The 23,086-nt window shown below is 40.6% G+C and overlaps 1 protein-coding gene and 1 pseudogene across 1 annotated transcript; one reads left to right on the top strand and one right to left on the bottom strand.

Moving 5' to 3' along the window:
• Nucleotides 1-20,517: 20,517 nt before the first annotated feature.
• Nucleotides 20,518-21,507, bottom strand: LOC110788955 (uncharacterized). Its single transcript, XM_021993594.2, has one exon. It carries the CDS (start codon nt 21,505-21,507, stop codon nt 20,518-20,520), a length of 990 nt encoding a protein of 329 aa, XP_021849286.2.
• A 1,150-nt stretch (nt 21,508-22,657) lies between these two features.
• On the top strand, nt 22,658-22,758 carry LOC130460427 (uncharacterized; annotated as a pseudogene).
• The last annotated feature ends 328 nt before the right edge of the window (nt 22,759-23,086 follow it).

The raw sequence follows: 23,086 nt of genomic DNA, 5'->3' as shown, positions 1-23,086 counted from the left end.
GAGGCTTCTCCCCGCGCGCGTGCGCCCATCGCCCCTCGTGGGCTGTGCATGCGTTTGTGTGTTGAGTTCGTGCATACGTCGAATCCTTAAGCAATTAGGATTAGATTAAGGATTAATTTCCTAAAGCTACTAGAGTTAGTTGTTAAATTAAACATTAACTTAATAGTTTTAATTAATGTCTAATACTAATAGGATTAGATTAATAGAAGCCTGGTAGGCTTCTAGTTCCAATAATCCAACCCTATAAATAGGTGATGGCATTCACAATTTATAAGAACCCCAATTCAAGTATTCATATAGTTTTAAGGTTAAAACTAAAGTTAATAATTTGCCACAAATTATATTCGAATAACTTAAAACCTTAGGTTGAATTCTAGTTAATTAAATCTAAGGCGGATCCGAACGTGCTGTGGACTATCTACGGAGGGACTACAGTTGGAGTCCTAAACTTGTTCTTGTTCGGTTCGGGAGAAGCTAGGGAGGGCACGCTACATAAGTATGTATCCTAAATTATGTTAATTGTTATGTGGCAATTAATTTGGATTCCTGGCTTTATGGTTTTTCCTCATGAAATATATATGCTTTATATGTATCATAACCTAATAATTGTTAAAGGCTATACGGACGCAAGCTTTCAAACCGACAGAGATGATTTCAGATCACAGTCTGGTTTTGTGTTATGCCTTAATGGCAGAGCAGTAAGCTGGAAAAGGGCTAAGCAAAGCACTATTGCCGATTCTACAACTGAAGCCTAGTACATTGCTGCCTTAGAAGCAGCAAAGGAAGCTGTTTGGATTTGGAAGTTCATCGAAGAACTTGGGGTTGTCCCCTCCATTAAAGGACCAGTGGCTTTGTATTGCGACAAGATCAGAGCCATTGTCCAAGCAAAGGAGCCTATGAGCCACCAGAAGTCCAAACACGTACTGCGGCGATTTCACATCGTTGAAAGGAAAGAAATCGAGATTTCCAAGGTTAGAACTGACGACAACTTCGCTGATCTATTGAGTAAATCGTTACCACAAGTGAAGCACAACGCACATGTAGCAACCATGGGAATCAAGCATATTGGAGAATGGCTTTGATTTTCTAAGTTTTGTTTTAGAACATATGTTAGATCTGTGTTTAAAACAATCGGTTTAACCATTTCATATTTATGAAATTTCTTATTTCATATTCTTTTAATTTGGTTTAGTATTAAATGAAAAGTCCATGTGATTCAAAACATTCAAATGGGATGTCAAGATGGATACTTCGACAAAGAAACACCCATAAGTGAACTTCAATATTGAAGTCACAAAGGATCCCTAATCCAGATCATTGAAAGGTGGACGACCAATGAATAATGAAGATTAGATTGCAAGTAGATTTGTAGTTTGGTTTCTTGAAATAGATTAACTAGATGTCAGAATCTTTTGCATAGAAGCTTATTGGATCTTGTATCGGATTGTCCATGAGAACACTTCAAGAGATTAAAGTCATGTCATAAGCAATTCTCATTAATGGTGTTTAGAAACATTCCTCGGAACATGAGTAATTATGATTGCTCGTTTGAGAATTAGTTCGCTCTAATGCTAGCAAAACGTCGCACCGTAAAAGGAGGTTATAAAAGCAGTTATTGGGCGTACTATGAATCAAAGTGAGTGTTCATAGATCGCAAGAATGTATTGTCCTCCTATCTTTGATAGGATATGGTGTTGTTGTGTAACAAGGCCTCTCGGAGAGTTAGATACTGTGAAAATGCATGGCTGTGAATGGTTAAGGCTTAACCGTCTGTAAAAGTTTAACAATAGATCTCAGTAATCCGAGAAACACTTCAGGACCTAATAAGGATGGCTTGGATCTTACCTTATGTTCAGCAAGTAACACTAAGCGACAAAGGAATGTAAATGCACACTTGTCTGAATGACAAGTGGGAGACTGAAGGAAATGTGTCCTTCACCCAACGTGCATTAAGTCTAATACCAAGGTTCATATTAATTACGAAAAATTAATTCAGTGAGATCAAGTGATCGGAACAGCTAGCTGGAGCAATGCTTCCGGTCAGTGAGTTCTAATCTATATTAGGCTCACAGCTTACTCTTGACTGAACCTATAAGGTCACACTAATGGCATGTAACAGATTACCGGATTAAATGAATCGGAAATTCATTTATTAGCTTTTCAGGAATTAGTTCGAAAAACATAATATATGATATGACGTTGGATCAGAATCGTATATCGTATCGCGAATATTCATAAGCTGGGCGAAACGAATAATCGTATCGTACGACAATGATTCGTCGTGTACGATACGATAAATAATAGCCGTAAGGCGTACGTCGCGAATACGAGCCGCAACGGAGCTGCCGGCCTGTCGACCCAAGCGCGCATGCGGGCAAGGCCCAACGAGCCAGCAAACTTGCGTGCAGCAAGCAGCCAGCCCGCGGCACACCGTGTGCGCGCACAATGGGCAGCAGCGCAGCAAGCAAAGCAACAAGGTCCGCGGCCCACTGCAGCGATGCTTGGCTGCCGTGTGTGTGGGCTTCGGTGAGTGTGGCCTTGTGTGGCCGGTTAGGGCCTTGTGCCTTGGCCGGTTACACAATATAACCTTAGGGTTATATTCCACACTCCTAACTTGTTTTTCAAATCTGAAAACCTAATTCTAAATATTACGTACTTCAGTTTTGCTCTCTAAACAAAATTGTTCTTTCTAAAAACAAACACGCTTGAGCATTGTCTAAGCTACGAATCTCAAGACGGATCAGAACGTGTCGGTGAACCAAATAGAGGAACGATGATTGGAGTTCTTTATTCGTGTTCGTGAATCATAAACTCGGGAAAACACGCTTCGACTGTAAGTTTGCTTAATCTGTGCTTTATACATGTTTCCTGGATTTGGGGATTGTTCCGCACATGTTATATGTATTTAACTGTATTCCCCTACACAATCTTGTCAGAATTGACTCCTCCCGGAACACCTCAATCGAACGGTGTGTCAGAACGGAGGAACAGGACCTTGCTAGACATGGTACGATCAATGATGGGTCAGGCCGAACTTCCAATAGAACTTTGGAGACATGCACTAAACACAGCCGCACTCATACTAAACCCGTCTAAAGCTGTCGAAAAGACTCCATATGAGTTATGGTTTGAAAAGCCTCTAAATGTGTCTTTCCTTAAGATTTGGGGTTGTGAAGTATACGTCAAACGATTAATTTCAGACAAGCTTCAACCAAATCTGACAAATGTATCCTTGTGGGCTACCCAAAGGAAACAAAGGGGTATTACTTCTACAATACATCTGAGAACAAGGTGTTTGTTGCTCGAGATGGTATATTTTTGGAAAGATATCACATTTCCAAAATGACAAGTGGGAGAAAAGTAGACCTCGAAGAAATTCGAGTCGAACAACAAACTCTAGAGAATTCTCAAGATGACATTCAGGTTGAAACTCATAGATCTTTAGAAGTATCTGAAGGAAATAATGCCCTTGGTCCAAGTATGCATTCTATGTTAAGTCTAATAAATGCGGTTCAGTATTAATTAACAAGTTAATAATTCAGTGAGATCAAGTGAGCTGAATGCCTAGCTAGAGGCCGCTTCAGTTCAAGTGGAATTAATGATATTAATCCACAGCTTACTCTTGACTGAACCCGTAGGGTCACACAAATAGTACGTAAACGGATCAAGTATTTAATAGCATTAAATACTCCATCTATGAATATTCGGAACCGACGGATCTTGGTTTCAGTGGGAGCTAAGATCGTCACAGGCAAGGAATGAATACTCCGGAAACGATGATATTGCCGGAAACGGAAATATGGATCGTATCGGAAATATAAATATTATCCAAGTCGTAGATGTTGCCGGAAACGGAAACATGGTACGTGTCGGAAAATATTATCGGAAATGGAAATATTGCCAGAATCGGAAATATTGCCGGAAACGGAAATATTGTCAGAATCGGAAATATTACCGGAATCAGAAAATAATTCCGGAAACGGAAATATTAAATATTTGTTCGAAACGGAAATTAATTCCGGAATCGGAAATATTAAATATTGTTCGTATCGGAAATGAATTCCGGAATCGGAAAATTTAATCGGAAGCGCATCGTACGAATAAGCATCGGACGAGGCCTGCCGGACGAGGCCCAGCACGAAGCCAGGCCATCGCCCAGCAAGCCAAGCGCGCCGCACAAACAGCCACGCCAGGCCCAGCGCAAGGCCAGGCCCAGCAGGCTGCGCACAGCGCGCACAGCACGCGCAGCGCGCAGCGCGCGCGGGCGCTGAGTGGGCTGCTGCTCGCGCGCACGCATGAGGCCCATCGTGGCTGCCGTGCGTGTGTGTGCAAGTGTTTGTGTTCGTGCACGTTTCCTAAAACATGCAGAGTTCGGTTAATGATTAAATTCCTAATTCTATTTGATAAATTAATTAAATTAGAGTTCTTGTAGGATTCTAGGTTTAATTAATTTGTATCTGAATAGGATTTCGATTCCCTTTCCATACCGCTATAAATATGAGGCTAGGGCTCACAATTTATAACACAAGTTTCAAAGTATTCAAAGTGAGTTTTTGAGAGAAAAATTCAGTCACACATTTGCCTATAAAGTGCCGAAAATAATAGTACCTTAAGGGCGATTCTAGTTGGTCAATCTTAAGGCGGATCCGGACGTGCTGTGGACTATCTACGGAGGGACGACACTTGGAGTCCTAAAGACTTGTTCTTGTTCGGTTCGGGCGCAGCTAGGGAAGGCACGCAACAAAGAGTATGCATCTAATCTATGCTAAATGATTATGTGTAAATAATATGTTTTCCTGGGTTTATGGTTTTTCCGCATGATTTATGAATTGCCATATGTATCATAACCTAACAGTGGTATCACGAGCCCCTTATTATTTTCATAATCTAAATTGCATGAACATGGTTAAATATTACAAATTTGCAAGAATTAAAAGGGGTGATTAATTTTCGTAATTGTTAATTAATTGCAAATTGCGTTTATTTAATTATACGTACGCAGTTTTTCGGCAGTTTCTTCGTTACTCATCCGAATTGAGTGATTTTTGTGTCAATTCCGCATGTAAAAGGCATTCTAAAATTTTGACAAAAAGAGTATTTTTCTGCCGAACCCAGAATTCTCAAATTCGAAGCCTAACTATGACTTTTCGAAGGTTTTAGTTTTTCGAATGCAAAATTTCGTAAATTTAAGATGTTAAATTAAATATTTGCGATTCTTGTTGATAAATCTTGAATTTTTGATTGACCTACTGCATATGTTTAACAAGTTTGAATGCCTAGTCTTGTTAATTATGCAATCTAATTTGTAATTATGATTAATTTGTTGAAAATTAGAATAATTTAGAATTAATTTGATTTTCATAATTAATTGTAATTTAATTAGAAACCTATGATTAAAAACCACCATAAAAATTGTAAATTTACGATAAATTTTAAATTTTTATGACCTAGACTTGAATCCATAACAATCGGAAATCAATTGGATAATAAATTTTCGATTTTTTCGCCCTAAAATTATGAAATTAATATTATTTATTAATTTGTCATTAATTTTAAATATAAATTTTAAATTTTTATGCGATTCGTTCATATAACTTGCACGCACGAAGCAATGGACGCTTCGTGTTACCCTTAAGGGGTGTTGTATAATGCGGGCATGCGACGACGAGCAAGGGAGCTCGTCGCCCATGCGGCACGAATGCAATGAGCAAGGGCGTAGTGCACGAGCACAAGGCAGCAGCCCTGCCTTGTGTCGTGTGCCACGACCAATGGACGAATGGGCGTGGGCGTAGGGCGAGCCAAGGCAGTCGCGTGTGGGCAGCAAGCGAGCTGCGCCACAACGCGCGCTGCCTCGCACAAGAGCGCGCAGCCTCGCGCGCAGCGAGCGCAAGCTCGCGTGCCACGAGCGCTGCGCCTAGCATTGCTCGCGCGCACAGCGAGCGATGTCGCCCGCCCAGCGAGCGATGTCGCGCGCCCAGCGAGCGATGTCGCGCGCCCAGCGAGCGATGTCGCGCGCGCACAGCGAGCGATAGCCCGCGTGCGATGAGCGCTGGCGCGCGCAGCGAGCACCAATGCGTGCGGAGGCTTGCGATAGGGATGCAGCAGCTATGCGACGAGCGCATGGGCTGCGCGCACATGGCCAGCAATGGCTGTGTGCGTGCGGCCCATGGGCGTGCAACGCGTAGGGTGTTTGCGTTACGATTAGATCGTTTTGAATGTTTAATTTGAAAATTTCAGTTCACGTAATTTTAATTAATTTTAAAATTAATAATTTAAATTATTTTCTTGGATTTTAATTTTGAATATTATAATTATAATAAATGTTATTTATTCTAATTATTTTACTAAAATTAAAATCATGAATTAATTTAAATGCGACTGAAATTAAATTAAACTTTTTGGATTCAATTATAAATTTGTATGTTTCCGGTTAGACTAGAAATACATTTTTATGTTTAAAATTGGTAAAGCATATGAATTTATTGGTTTAAGTGGGAGCGCTTTTTAGTCATAAACTCTTGATTAGGTCTACAAATCCTTAAGGTTAAAACAACTTGATTAGAATTAATAAGGACTGAATAATTGGTAGATTATTGGTGCCCTTGATTAATTGCTGCAAATGTTTACGTGATGCATAATGTGTTTTACTAACCAGCTATGTGGGCCATTCATGATAATGAATGGGTGAATGGTATATATTGTATATGTACTGTTTTGCAGGTTATGAAGTGACTAGTATGGCCCAAATAGGATAGAAAATATGGTCTGCGTACCATTAATTTGAATGTAATTGGTCTAAAGTACCAAAGTTATTTTTCAATTCAAATATGGTCTGCGAACCATCAAATAGTTGTAATTAGTTATAGCTTATCCTATTTGAAGAAAATGGTGCCTCCCACGGAGATTTTCAAGACGGACTTTGAAGTCAAAGCTTCAAGATGAAGTCGGGCCATACTAGATCACAAATATCTTATGCATGTTTTAAGTTATTTATTGCTTTAAATATGTCTTAAAATGCATGAGATCAAAAGCTTGATTATGTTGCATGATTAAGGATTTTAGTTCACTTAAAATCTAACCAACATAGTAAGAGCCTTAAGTTCCAAACTTAAAAATTGAGTTAAAAGGTGCCATGCCAAAATATACACTTGCTTGGATATCCTTTACATCAATCTAGTAATAGTTTTCGCTCAGCGAGGTGTTACTTATTGGTCCTAAAGGGGCAAGGTACACAAATAATTGTGAGTACATGTTAGTTTTGGTGAAACTCAACGATATAAGTAAGGAGTCCTTTTATGTCGTGGCAAATTCGATAGGTTTACCTAATAAGTTCTTAGACGTACCTATCAACCAAGAATAGTTTCTAGACTATTAGCAAAAGGCTTTTGCTTACCTAAGATGTTCTAGGATTAAGTCGACAAACTGTGCTTAGTTCTTCAATGATTTTAGGATCTTGGAATCATTTTATTCACACCTGCCGGAACACATAATTTGAATAAAATGCTTAATAAACATTGAATTATGCATGTATGCTAGAATTTAAGTTTATTAAGAGAAACTGTGAATGGTTATTTATTTGTTTATTCTTTTCAATTGTAGTTTTTAATATGGCAAACAACAATTCATTCAACATTCGATCAATTCTCGAAAAGGAGAAGTTGAACGGGAAAAACTTCCTTGACTGGCAAAGGAACTTGCAAATAGTTCTTATGCAGGAAGAAAAGGAGTATGTCCTAGATGAGGCGATGCCCGAAGCTGCAGGCGACGGGGTCACTCAGGCAGCCCTCAATCGTTGGATTGATGCCAACAAGGATGTGAAATGTCTAATGCTCGCCACCATGAGTGCGGATCTGCAGAAAACGTTCATCAACTCAGATGCTTTCACAATCATCAGTGAGTTGAAGAACATGTTCCAAGATCTGGCTCGAGTCGAAAGATTCGAGACTCATAGGCAAATTCTTGAGACCAAGCTTAAGAAAGGCGAGCCCGTAAGTCCACATGTTCTCAAAATGATTGGACTCATTGAGAATATGAGTCGGCTGGATCAGCAATTTTCTCAGGAAATGGCTATAGACACCATCCTCCATTCTCTTCATAGCGGGTATGATCAGTTCAAACTGAACTACAGTATGAATAGTCTGGACAAAACGCTCACTGAGCTTCACGGTATGCTGAAGACCGCTGAAAAGACGCTCAAAAGTGATAAGCAGGATGTGCTTATGGTGCGTGGGGGCAAGTTCAAGAAATCTGGAAAGAAGAGGAATGCTAAGAAAGGTGGCAACAAAGCCAGCCCAACTAAGCAAACTGGCGCCAAATCTGCAAAGAGAAAGGTCAGTCAACCCACTTCTGAATCCGAATGCTTCTACTGCAAGAAGAAGGGGCATTGGAAGAGAGATTGCTTGAAGCTAAAGGAAGATCAGAAGAACGGAACAGTCGTTCCATCTTTAGGTATTTTCGTTATAGACTGTATACTTGCTAATTCAACTTCTTGGGTATTAGATACAGGTTGTGGCTCACACTTATGTTCCAATCCACAGGGACTAAGAAGAAGTAGAAAGTTAAGCAAGGGTGAAGTCGACCTACGAGTGGGAAATGGAGCACGGATTGCTGCATTAGCTGTAGGAACTTACTATTTGTCGTTGCCCTCCGGGCTAGTTTTGGAACTGGAAGAATGTTTCCATGTTCCAAGTCTTACTAAAAACATCATTTCAGTTTCTTGCTTAGATGCTAAGGGATTTTCCTTTATAATAAAAGACAATAGTTGTTCGTTTTATTTTAAAGAGATGTTTTATGGATCTGCTAGATTAGTCAATGGACTTTATTTATTAGATCACGACAAACAAGTATATAACATAAATACCAAAAAGGCCAAAAAGGATGATTCAGATCTCACCTATCTGTGGCATTGTCGATTAGGCCATATAAACTTGAAACGCTTAGAAAGACTTCAAAGGGAAGGAATTCTAGAACCATTTGACTTAGAGGATTATGGTAAATGCGAATCATGTTTACTTGGCAAAATGACGAAGCAACCTTTCTCTAAAGTTGGAGAAAGAGCAAATGAACTATTGGGTTTAATCCATACAGATGTATGTGGACCAATGAGTACAAATGCTAGAGGTGGTTTCAGCTACTTTATCACTTTCACTGATGACTTCAGTAGGTATGGTTATGTCTACCTAATGAAGCATAAGTCTGAATCCTTTGACAAATTCAAGGAATTTCAGAGTGAAGTAGAGAATCAATTAGGCAAGAAGATTAAGGCACTGCGGTCTGATAGAGGCGGTGAATATCTGAGCTATGAATTTGATGACCATCTGAAAGAATGTGGAATTCTATCAGAATTGACTCCTCCTGGAACACCACAATGGAACGGTGTGTCAGAACGGAGGAACAGAACCTTGCTAGACATGGTCAGGTCAATGATGGGTCAGGCCGAACTTCCATTAGAATTTTGGGGACATGCACTAAATACAGCTGCACTCACTATAAATAGAGCTCCGTCCAAAGCTGTCGATTAATTTCAGACAAACTTCATCCAAAATCTGACAAATGTATCTTTGTGGGCTATCCAAAGGAAACAAAGGGGTATTACTTCTACAATACATCTGAGAACAAAGTGTTTGTTGCTCGAGATGGTGTCTTTTTGGAGAAGGATCATATTTCCAAAATGACAAGTGGGAGAAAAGTAGACCTCGAAGAAATTCGAGTCGAACAACAAACTCTAGAGAATGCTCAAGATGACATTCAGGATGAAACTCAGAGATCTTTAGAAGAATCTGGTGAGAATCATGGTCAATCTAGAAATGTTACCCCGCGTAGATCGCAAAGATATAGATCTCAACCGGAAAGGTACTTAGGTATTTTGACGAACGAGAGCTATGACGTTCTATTACTTGAAAGTGATGAACCTGCGACTTACAAGCAAGCTATGACGAGCCCTAGCTCCAAGCAATGGCAAGAAGCCATGCAATCTGAATTAGACTCCATGTCTGAAAACCAAGTATGGGATTTGGTCGATTTGCCAGATGGCTACCAAGCCATTGGAAGCAAATGGGTTTTCAAACTGAAAAAGGACAAGGATGGGAAACTTGAAGTTTTCAAAGCTAGATTGGTTGCAAAAGGTTACAGGCAAGTCCACGGTGTGGATTACGATGAAACCTTTTCACCAGTTGCAATGCTAAAGTCTATTCGAATAATGTTAGCAATCGCTGCATATTACGATTACGAAATATGGCAGATGGATGTCAAAACTGCTTTCTTAAACGGCGTTTTAACAGAAACTGTGTTTATGACACAGCCTGAAGGTTTTGAGGATCCAAAGAATGCTAAAAAGGTATGCAAGCTAAAGAAGTCAATCTACGGATTGAAGCAGGCATCCAGGAGCTGGAATATACGTTTTGATGAAGCAGTCAGTGACTTTGGTTTCATCAAGAACGCGGACGAATCTTGTGTATACAAGAAGGTCAGTGGGAGCAAAATTGCTTTCCTAGTATTATATGTCGACGACATATTGCTTATCGGAAATGACATTCCTATGTTGAACTCTGTCAAGATTTGGCTTGGGAAATGTTTTTCGATGAAGGATCTAGGAGAAGCACAGTACATATTGGGCATCAAGATTTACAGAGATAGATCTAAAAAGATGATTGGACTTAGTCAAAGCACTTATATCAATAAGGTGCTTGATAGGTTCAAGATGGCGGACTCCAAGCGAGGCTACCTACCTATGTCTCATGGAATGACTCTAAGCAAGACTCAGTGCCCAAAAACACTTGATGAGCGTAGACGAATGAATGGGATTCCATATGCATCATTGATTGGTTCAATAATGTATGCTATGATATGTACACGCCCGGATGTTGCGTACGCACTCAGTGCTACGAGCAGATACCAGTCAGACCCAGGAGAGGCGCATTGGACTGCTGCCAAGAACATTCTGAAGTACCTGAAAAGGCACAAAGATGACTTCCTGGTCTATGGTGGAGATGATGAATTAATTGTTAAAAGCTATACGGACGCAAGTTTCCAAACCGACAAAGATGATTTCAGATCACAGTCTGGGTTTGTCTTCTGCCTCAACGGAGGAGCAGTAAGCTGGAAAAGTGCTAAGCAAAGCACCATTGCGGATTCTACAACTGAAGCGGAGTACATTGCTGCACATGAAGCAGCAAAGGAAGCTATATGGCTAAGGAAGTTCATAGGAGAACTTGGTGTAGTCCCCTCCATTAAAGGACCAATAGCCCTGTATTGTGATAATAACGGAGCTATTGCACAGGCAAAAGAGCCTAGACACCACCAGAAAGTCAAGCATGTACTTCGTAGATTTCACCTTCTACGAGAGTTCGTTGAAAGAAAAGAAGTCGAGATAAGCAAAATTGGAACTGATGACAACATATCAGATCCATTAACTAAACCTCTGCCGCAGGCGAAGCACAACTCGCACACTGCAGCTATGGGAATCAAGCATATTGGAGAATGGCTTTGATGTCTCTGTTTAATGTTTTAAAGTTTTAGAGTTTAAATCTTTGTAAAACATTATTGGTTAATCATTCACAATAAATGAAAAGAATTCATTTTTCCATTTAATTTGTGGTTTATTAAATGATGTGTCCCTTCAATTTGACGATATATTCAAGATAGACTGTCAGGACCAGTCCTGTGACTAAGAAATGTCTATCAAGTGAACTTGAATGTCAAAGGTTGAAAATGGTCCCTAATCGGAGTTTTCTATAAAATTGGACGCATAGAAAACGTTAGACGATTAGAATGCAAGATTACTAGTAGTTCTGTTTCTTGAACTATGTGGACATGGCAATGTCATAATCATTTGCATAGATACTTACTTTGGGAAGACTAGTATCGGACGAGACCTATGAAACTTTACTATAAGAGATGAAAGTCTGTCATAAGTAAATTTCATTAAATTATTAGACACTAAATCCTCAATACCTGAGTGATTTGAGATTACTTGTTTGAGAACTGGTTGCTTTGACGTTGACCAACCGTCGCACCGTAAAAGGAGGCTATAAAGGCAACGCTCAGGTAATCACCTATCAAACGAAGTCTAATCTCAAGATCGCAAGATTGGGATTGTCCTCCCATAAATCGGGATGAGATGCTTAAAAGTTGTACAAGGCCACTCGGAGAGCTAGAAACTGTGAAATGCATGGCCGTGCTCGGATGAATCATAGGCTATGATTATCTGTTTATTTGATCAGTTGAACTCTGAAACCGAGGAACACCTCTGGACATAATAAGGATGACAACTCTTACCTTATGTTCAAGAGCAAGCATCGAGCGACAAAGGAATTAGGAAATGCACACTTGTCCCTAAGGACAAGTGGGAGACTGAAGGAAATAATGCCCTTGGTCCAAGTATGCATTCTATGTTAAGTCTAATAAATGCGGTTCAGTATTAATTAACAAGTTAATAATTCAGTGAGATCAAGTGAGCTGAATGCCTAGCTAGAGGCCGCTTCAGTTCAAGTGGAATTAATGATATTAATCCACAGCTTACTCTTGACTGAACCCGTAGGGTCACACAAATAGTACGTAAACGGATCAAGTATTTAATAGCATTAAATACTCCATCTATGAATATTCGGAACCGACGGATCTTGGTTTCAGTGGGAGCTAAGATCGTCACAGGCAAGGAATGAATACTCCGGAAACGATGATATTGCCGGAAACGGAAATATGGATCGTATCGGAAATATAAATATTATCCAAGTCGTAGATGTTGCCGGAAACGGAAACATGGTACGTGTCGGAAAATATTATCGGAAATGGAAATATTGCCAGAATCGGAAATATTGCCGGAAACGGAAATATTGTCAGAATCGGAAATATTACCGGTATCAGAAAATAATTCCGGAAACGGAAATATTAAATATTTGTTCGAAACGGAAATTAATTCCGGAATCGGAAATATTAAATATTGTTCGTATCGGAAATGAATTCCGGAATCGGAAAATTTAATCGGAAGCGCATCGTACGAATAAGCATCGGACGAGGCCTGCCGGATGAGGCCCAGCACGAAGCCAGGCCTTCGCCCAGCAAGCCAAGCGCGCCGCACAAACAGCCACGCCAGGCCCAGCGCAAGGCCAGGCCCAGTAGGCTGCGCGCAGCGCGCAGCGCGCACAGCGCGCACAGCACGCGCAGCGCGCTGAGTGGGCTGCTGCTCGCGCGCACGCATGAGGCCCATCGTGGCTGCCGTGCGTGTGTGTGCAAGTGTTTGTGTTCGTGCACGTTTCCTAAAACATGCAGAGTTCGGTTAATGATTAAATTCCTAATTCTATTTGATAAATTAATTAAATTAGAGTTCTTGTAGGATTCTAGGTTTAATTAATTTGTATCTGAATAGGATTTCGATTCCCTTTCCATACCGCTATAAATATGAGGCTAGGGCTCACAATTTATAACACAAGTTTCAAAGTATTCAAAGTGAGTTTTTGAGAGAAAAATTCAGTCACACATTTGCCTATAAAGTGCCGAAAATAATAGTACCTTAAGGGCGATTCTAGTTGGTCAATCTTAAGGCGGATCCGGACGTGCTGTGGACTATCTACGGAGGGACGACACTTGGAGTCCTAAAGACTTGTTCTTGTTCGGTTCGGGCGCAGCTAGGGAAGGCACGCAACAAAGAGTATGCATCTAATCTATGCTAAATGATTATGTGTAAATAATATGTTTTCCTGGGTTTATGGTTTTTCCGCATGATTTATGAATTGCCATATGTATCATAACCTAACAGTATCTGGTGAGAATCAAGAACCAACTAGAAATGTAACCCCGCATAGATTGCAGAGATAGAGGTCTCAACCTGAAAGATACATAGGTATTTTGACGAACGAGAGCCATGAAATTCTATTGCTTGAAAGCGATGAACCTGCGACTTACAAACAAGCTATGATGAGCCCTAGCTCCAAGCAGTGGCAAGAAGCCATGCAATCTCAATTAGACTCCATGTCTAAAAACCAAGTTTGAGATTTGGTCAATTTGCCAGATGGCTACCAAGCCATAGGAAGCAAATGGGTTTTCAAACTGAAAAAGGACAAGGATGGGAAACTAGAAGTTTTCAAAGATAGATTGGTTGCAAAAGGATACAGTCAAGTCCACGATGTGGATTATGATGAAACCTTTTCACCAGTTGCAATGCTAAAGTCTATTCGGATAATGTTAGCAATCACTGCATATTACGATTACGAAATATGGCAGATGGATGTCAAAACCGCTTTCTTAAACGGCATTTTAACAGAAACTGTGTTTATGACACAACCTGAGGGTTTAGAGGATCCAAAAAATGCTAAAAAGATGTGCAAGCTTAAGAGATCCATTTATGGATTGAAGCAAGAATCAAGGAGCTGGAATATACGTTTTGATGAAGCAGTCAGTGACTTTGTCTTCGTCAAGAACTCAGATGAATCTTGTGTATACAAGAAGGTCAGTAGGAGCAAAACTTCTTTTCTAGTATTATATGTCGACGACATATTACTTATCAGAAATGACATTCCTATGTTGAAATCTGTCAAGATTTGGCTTGGGAAATGTTTTTCAATAAAGGATCTAGGAGAAGCACGGTACATACTGGGCATCAAGATCTACAGAGATAGATCTAAAAAGATGATTGGACTTAGTCAAAGCACTTATATCAATAAGGTGCTTGAAAGGTTCAAAATGGCAGACTCCAAGCGAGGCTACCTACCCATGTCTCATGGAATGACTCTAAGCAAGACTCAGTGCCCAAAAACACTGGATGAGCGTAGACGAATTAGTGGGATTCCATATGCATCATTGATTGGTTCAATAATGTATGCTATGATATGTACAAGCTCGGATGTTGCGTAAGCACTCAATGCTACGAGCAGATACCAGTCAAACCTAGAAGAGGCGCATTGGACTGCTGCCAAGAATATTTTGAAGTACCTGAAAAGGCACAAAGATGATTTCCGGTCTATGGTGGAGATGATGAATTAATTGTTAAAGGCTATACGGACGCAAGTTTCCAAACCGACAATGATGATTTCAGATCAGAGTCTGGGTTTGTCTTCTGCCTCAACGGAGGTGCGTTAAGCTGGAAAAATGCTAAATAGAGCACAATTGCGGATTCTATAACTGAAGCGGAGTACATTGTTGTACATGAAGTAGCAAAGGAAGCCTTTTAGCTAAGGAAGTTCATCGGTGAACTTGGTGTAGTCCCCTCCATTAAAGGACCAATAGCTCTATATTTGGACAATAATGGAGCTATTACACAGGCAAAGGAACCTAGACACCACTAGAGAGTCAAGCACGTACATTATAGATTTCACCTTCTACGAGAGTTCGTTGAAAGAAGATAAGTCGAGATAAGCAAGATTGGAACTGATGACAACATCCCAGATCCATTAACTAAACCTCTGCCGCAAGCGAAGCACAACTCGCACACTACAACTATGGGAATCAAGCATGTTGGAGAATGGCTTTGATGTCCTTAATAAATAATTTAAAGTTTTAGAGTTTGATACTTTGTAAAAAACAATTGGTTAACCATTCATATAAATGAATAGAATTCATTTTTCCATTTAATTTTGTGGTTTATTAAATAATGAGTCCTTTTAATTTACCGATATATTCAAGATAGACTGTCAGGACTGGTCTTGTGACTAAGAAATGTCTATCAAGTGAACTGGAATGTCAAAAGTTGAAAATGGTCCCTGGTCGGAAGTTTTCTATAAAGGTGGATGCATAAAAAACCCTAGACCACTAGAATGCAAGATGACTAGTAGTCTTGTTTCTTGAACTATGTGGACATGGCAATGTCGCAATCATTTTCATATATACTTACTTGAGAAGATTAGTATCGGACAGACCTATGAAACTTTACTGTAAGAGCTGAAAATCTGTCATAAGTAAATTTCATTACATTATTAGACACTAATCTTCAATACCTGAGTGATTTTAGATTACTTGTTTGAGAACTGGTTACTTTGACGTTGTCAACCGTCACATCGTAAAAGGAAACTATAACGACAACGCTCAGGTAATCACCTATCAAACGAAGTCTAACCTCAAGATCACAAGATTGGGATTGTCCTCCCATAAATCGGGATGAGATGCTGAAAGTTGTACAAGGCCACTCGGAGAGCTAGAAACTGAAAAATGCATGGTCGTGCTCAGATGAATCATAGGCTATGATTATCTGTTTATTTAATCTGTTGACCTCCGAAACCGAGAAAAACCTCTAGACATAATAAGGATAACTACTCTTACCTTATGTTCATGAGCAGGCATCGAGCGACAAAGGAATTAGGAAATGCACACTTGTCCCTAAGGACAAGTGGGACACTGAAGGAAATAATGCCCTTGGTCCAAGTATGCATTTAATTCTAAGTCTAATAAATGTGGTTCGGTATTAATTACAAGTTAATAAATTTAATGAGATCAAGTGAACTGAATGCCTACCTAGAGGCCGCTTTAGTTCAAGTAGAATTCCTACGAATTGAAAGCTCCACGAGCGACAAGCTGGCAAGCGAGCCGGCCCATCGCTCGACAAGCTAAGGCAGCAGCCATGAGGCCGCGCCCTGCGAGCAAGGCCTCAGCCGTGAGGCCGCGCCAAGCTACAAGCAGGGCAGCATCCCCATGGGTCGCGCCAAGTTGCAAGGAAGGCAGCAGTTCATGGGCCGCCCCGAGCCTGCGGCAAGGCAGCAGCACATGGACTGCGCCCAGCTCGCATGCAGCAGCTGCGAGGCCTACCGAGGCGTGGGCCGCAGCGCCGTGGGCCGAGGCAACTTGCGCAACCCACGTGGGCCCTTGTGGCTGTGGAGGGTTGTTCGTTTTGGGCTCCAAGAAATATCTAATTGCTTAATTCCCAAGTAACCTTGGATTAAGTATTCCTAGTTTTAGTAGAATCAAATAATTAAGAGTTTAATAATAGTTGCAATTATAATCGAATAAGAATTTCAATCCTAGTAGGTTTGGTAATTCTATTCCTAGTAAAACTCAAATTCCTTATTTCCTACACTATAAATATAGGGCTAGGTCCTCATAATTATACACATCAATTGAATTGAAATCACATTCTTTATTCCCATTGTGTTTAAGGGAGAACATAATACAAGCCTAACCTAATACATAAAACCTTAAGTAAAATCCTAGTTGGTTAAAACTAAGGCGGATTCGAACCTGTTGTGGACTTTCTAGGAGAAGTAATATTTGGGGCTCTAAAGACTTCTTCTTGTTCGGATCGGGAGCAGCTAGGGAAGGCACGCATCGCATTGCATGTCATCTAAATTATGCTAATTGATTATGTGGCAATTAATTTGGATTCTGGCTTTATGGCTTTTCCGCATGAATTATATTTTGTATTATTCATAACCTAAAAAAATGTTTTTCGATGAAGGATCTAGGAGAAGCACACTACATACTGGGCATCAACATCTACAGAGATAGATCTAAAAGGATGATTGGACTTAGTCAAAGCACTTTTATCAATAAGGTGCTTGAAAGGTTCAAGATGGCTGACTCAAAGCAAGGCTACCTACCCATGTCTCATGGAATGACTCTAAGCAAGACTCAAAAACAATAGATGAGCGTAGACGAATGAGTGGGATTCCATATGCATCATTGATTGGTTCAATAATGTATTTTATGATATGTACACGGTCGGATGTTGCGTACGCACTCAGTGCTACGAGCAGATACCAGTCAGACCCAAGAGTGGCACATTGGACTGCTGCCAAGAATATTCTGAAGTACCTGAAAAGGAACAAAGATGATTTCCTGGTCTATGGTGGAGATGATGAATTAATTGTTAAAGCCTATACTGGCGCAAGTTTCCAAACCGACAAAGATGATTTCATATCACCGTTTGGGTTTGTCTTCTGCCTCAACAGAGGTGCAGTAAATTGGAAAAGTGCTAAAAAGAGCACCATTGCAGATTCCAATACTGAAGCGGAGTACATTGCTGCACATGAAGCAGTAAAGGGAGTTATTTGGTTAAGGAATTTCATAGGTGAACTTGGTGTAGTCCCCTCCATTAAAGGACCAATATCTCTATATTGTGACAATAGCGGAGCTATTGCACAGGCAAAGGAGCCTAGACACTACCAGAGAGTCAAGAATTTTACTTCGTAGATTTCACCTTCTACGAGAGTTCGTTAAAAGAATAGAAGTCGAGATAAGCAAGATTGGAACTGATGACAACATCTCAGATCCATTAACTAAACCTCTGCCGCAAGCGAAGCACAACTCGCACACTGCAGCTATGGGAATCAAGCATGTTGGAGATTGGCTTTGATGTCCTTAATAAATGTTTTGAAGTTTTAGAGTTTAATACTTTGTAAAAGGTTTTTGGTTAACAATTCATATAAATGAATAGAATTCATTTTTCCATTTAATTTTGTGGTTTATTAAATGATGAGTCCTTTTAATTTGACGATATATTCAAGATAGACTGTCAGGACCAGTCCTGTGACTAAGAAATGTCTATCAAGTGAACTTGAATGTCAAAAGTTGAAAATGGTCCCTAGTCGGATGTTTTCTGTAAAGGTGGACGCATAGAAAACGCTAGACGACTAAAATGCAAGATGACTAGTAGTTTTGTTTCTTGAACTATGTGGACATGGCAATGTCTCAATCATTTGTCATAAGTAAATTTCATTACACTATTAGACACTAATCCTCAATACCTGAGTGATTTGAGATTAGGTCTTTGAGAACTGGTTACTTTGACCTTGTCAAGCGTCGCACCGTAAAAGGAGACTATAACGGCAACGCTCAGGTAATCACCTGTCAAACAAAGTCTAACCTCAACATCGCAAGATTGGGATTGTCCTCCCATAAATCGGGATGAGATGTCGAAAGTTGTACAAGGCCACGCGGAGAGCTAGAAATTGAAAAATGCATGGTTGTTCCCAGATTAATCATAGGCTATGATTATCTTTTTATTTGATCAGTTGAACTCTGAAACCGAGAAATACCTCTAGACATAATAAGGATGACTACTCTTACCTTATGTTCACGAGCAGGCATCAAGCGACAAAGGAATTAGGAAATGCACACTTGTCCCTAAGGAAAAGTGGAAGACTGAAGGAAATAATGCCCTTGGTCCAAGTATGCATTTAATGCTAAGTCTAATAAATGCGGTTCAGTATGAATGAACAAGTTAATAATTCAGTGAGATCAAGTGAACTAAATGCTTAGCTAGAGGCCGTTTCAGTTCAAGTGGAATTAATAATATTAATCCAGAACTTACTCTTCACTGAACCCGTAGGGTCACACAAATAGTAAGTGAACGGATCAAGTATTTAAGTGAATATATTTTTCATTAAGTACTCCATTTATGAACATTCAGGAAAGACGTATCTCGGTTCCAGTGGGAGCTGAAATCGTCAAAAGGCAAAATAAAGAATACTCCGTAAATGATGATATTGCCGGAAACGGAAATATGGTTCATGCCGGAAATATAAATAATATCCAAGTCGTAGATGTTGCCGGAAACGGAAACATGGCTCGTATCGGAAAATATTATCGAAAATAGAAATATTACCGAAAACGGTTTTCGGTCGGAAAAGGAAATTATTTCCGGAATCGGAAATATTAATGGAAACGTAAATATTTTTTCGAAACGGAAATGAATTCCGGAATCGGAAAACGAATCGGAAGCTTGACGAGCGACAAGAAGGCAAGCGAGCCGACCCATCGCTCGACAAGCAAGGCAGCACCATGGGCCGAACCCTGCGAGCAAGGCATCATCCATGGGTCGCGCTAAGCTACGAGCAAGGCTGCAGCACATGCGCCGCGCCAAGCTACAAGCAAGGCAGCAGCACATGGTCCGCGCCAAGTTGCAAAGCAAGGCAGCAGCTCATGGACCGCGGCAAGCAAGCAGCGACTGCAGGCCTGCCGAGGCGAGGGCCACATCACACTGAGCCAAGGCAGCACGCACACCAACGTGGCCCGTTTTGGTTGCGTTGGGTTGTTTTGTCTTGGGCTCCAAGAAATATCTGATTGCTTAATTCCCAAGTAAACTTGGATTATGTATTCCTAGTCTTACTGGAATTCAAGTAGTTATGAGTTTAATTAAAGTTGCAATTCTAATTGAATAAGAATTTCAATCCTAGAAGGGTTGGTAATTCTATTCCTAGTAAGACTCAAATTCCTTATTTCCTACACTATAAATATGAGGCTAGGCCCTCATATTTATACACATGAATTGAATTGAAAATCATATTATTTAATCCCATTGTGTTCAAGGGAGAACATAATACAAGCCTAACCCGAATACATAAAACCTTAAGTAAGATCTTAGTTGGTTGAACCTAAGGCAGATCAGAACGTGTTGTGGACTTTCTACGGAGGGGCAACGTTTGGGGCTCTAAAGACTTATTCTTGTTCGGTTCGGGAGCAGCTAGGGAAGGCACGCATCACATTGTATGTCACCTAAATTTTGCTAATTGACTATGTGGCAATTAATTTGGATTCTGGCTTTATGGTTTTTCCGCATGAATTATATTGTTGTATTATTCATAACCTAACAACTTAAATCCCTACATCTCCTAAGCCTTCTCTATTCAAAATAGCAAGCTCAAGGAGATCATTAGTAATGAGCAATTTCTCATGCATTTCATGCACAATGGGATCGAAAGAGTCAACAAAGAAGCAATTTTCATTAGAAGAACTAGGACAATTCATGGTTTGATTCCAATCAAAAACTAAACTATTCTCCCCAACCTTCAAGGTGATCTTCCCTTGCTTAACATCAATAATAGCCCCCATCGTGGCCAAGAAAGGTCGACCAAGAATGATTGGGACATGAACGTCCTCATCAATATCAAGCACAACAAAATCGACGGGGATCACAAATTTCCCAACTCTCAAGGGTACATCCTTAATCTTGCCAATAGGATATTTGACCGAACGGTCGGCAAGTTGCAATATAATGTTGGTTGGGACAAGATCAACAACTTCAAGCTTAGTGAACACCGAATAAGGCATTAAACTAATACTAGCACCCAAATCACACAAGGCATTGCCAATTTCAAGCGTCTTAATAGCACAAGGGATAGAGAAATTACCCGGATCCTTGAGTTTGGGTGGCATTTGGTTAAGAATAATGGCACTACAAATCTCGATGAGATTCACTGTCTCCTTTACGTCACAATCCCTTTTTCCACTCAAGATTTCCTGGAGGAATCGAGAGTAGGTAGGCATTTGCTTGATTGCGTCCGTAAAGGGGATGGTCATATGCAACTTGCTTATCATTTCTAGAAACTTAGCAAAACGGGCATCTAGTATTTGTCTAGCAAATCTTTGAGGAAAGGGGAGTTTAGGAATAAGAGGTTGGAGTGGAGTGGCCTCCTTTGGCCTTGAATCATCCGTCTCAACCTCCTTTGGGGACACAACATGATCTACATCATCATCATCAAGAACCCCTACGACCCCATTACCACCCACATTGGACTTAGGAACATCACTAGACGTAGCCCCATCATTCAAAACCTTCCCACTTCTAGTCACAATTGCATTCATTTTCTTCTTAGAGTCATGACCTTGAGATGGAAGACTAGAGTAAGATTGGTTTTGATAGTGCTATCTAGTTGAGCTAGTTGGGTCTCAATCATTTTTAAATGAGTATTGGATTGCTTGAATCCATCATCAAGTTCAACATTTTTCTTGGATTGTGCCCCCACAAACGACTCGATTAGAGACTCCAAGTTAGACTTGGGAGAGGGGAGTGGTGGAGGAGCATGATGAGACCCGAGAGGAGTGGGTGGGAATTGAGTGTTATAAGGCTTAGGTCCATTTAATCCGGGAGGAGGGTATTGAGAATTTCCATATTGATTTCCCGGATTCCCTTGATAGCCCCCACTAAGGGTTCCTCTATTATGCCCATATGCGTAATTATATCCCCCTCCACCTTGGTGGGTTGGGCTATAACTACCTTGATTGTATTGAGGTTGATTACCATAACCGTAGGGTTGGCCATAGGGAGCTTGGCTTTGATAGCCTTGTCCCCTATAGTTACCCCGATTTATGTAATCAAACCCTCCTCCTTGGCCTTGGCCTTGGTAGGAATTACTTTGGTAGGCATTAATAGGGGGACCTCTAGGACTTTGTTGTTTATTGTAATTTGGATTCGGGGGTCCATCATACCTAGTTCTCACATTCAAGGCATTCGCATACTCAACATCAAAGTCATTGTTATAGGAAGGTGCATGCACAACATAAGACACGTTTTGTAATAGATGGCACATATTGGGCAGATGATCATGCCCACCACAAACATCAAAAAAGGAAATTAGGGGGCATAGTGTTGTAGGAACTCACCTTGCCCTTCTCTTTGGTTAGAAGGGTGGCCGATGGTAAAGGAATTGTGAATGGAGAAGGCGGTGTAGATGGAGCATTCTCAAGCCTCTCAAGACGGGAGGTAAGCTTCTCTATGATTTTTCCTTGTTCTAGAGCATAAGTCGTCCCTCTTCCATCATCTTGACGACCTCTACCCTCAGAGTTCCGTGTCCCCACGTGCCAATCTTGGTAGTTTTGGACCACATCTTCTATGATTTCCTCAATTTGGTCCTCCGTCTTGTTCGTAATTGGACCACTCGCTCCCGCATCAAGACTAGTCTTGGAAGCCGGGCTAAGTCCCAAGTAGAATGTTTGGAGGAGGAGCCACTTTTAGATGCCCTGATGTGGAAATTCCCTTTGATACTCCTTGAACCGATCCCATGCCTCAAACAACGACTCATCTCGCTTTTGCTCGAAAGATTGAATCATATGCCTATATTCGGCGGTCTTGCCGTGGGAATAGAATTTTCTTAGGAAAGCACTTTTCACCTCATTCCATGTCTTGAGAGAGTTTGTCTTGACCTCCTTGTCAAGCCAATCACTTTCTCTCCCAAGAAAAGAGAACCGAAACAACTTAAGCCGCACATACTCGGAAGTAACACCATGGTTCTTGATTGTATCGCAATAGTGCTCGAATTGCTTAAGGTGTTCGTGGGGAGACTCACTAGCCTTGCCATAAAACGGGTGGCTTTGCAAAAGAGTAATCAATGCCGAACGTATTTCGAAGTTGTTGGCATTTGTGGTTGGAGGTTCTATGCCATTT

The sequence above is a fragment of the Spinacia oleracea genome, chromosome 4 (genome assembly GCF_020520425.1).
Source record: "Spinacia oleracea cultivar Varoflay chromosome 4, BTI_SOV_V1, whole genome shotgun sequence".
Taxonomy (NCBI): Eukaryota; Viridiplantae; Streptophyta; class Magnoliopsida; order Caryophyllales; family Amaranthaceae; genus Spinacia; species Spinacia oleracea.
This window is presented reverse-complemented; position numbering and strand designations above follow the sequence as displayed.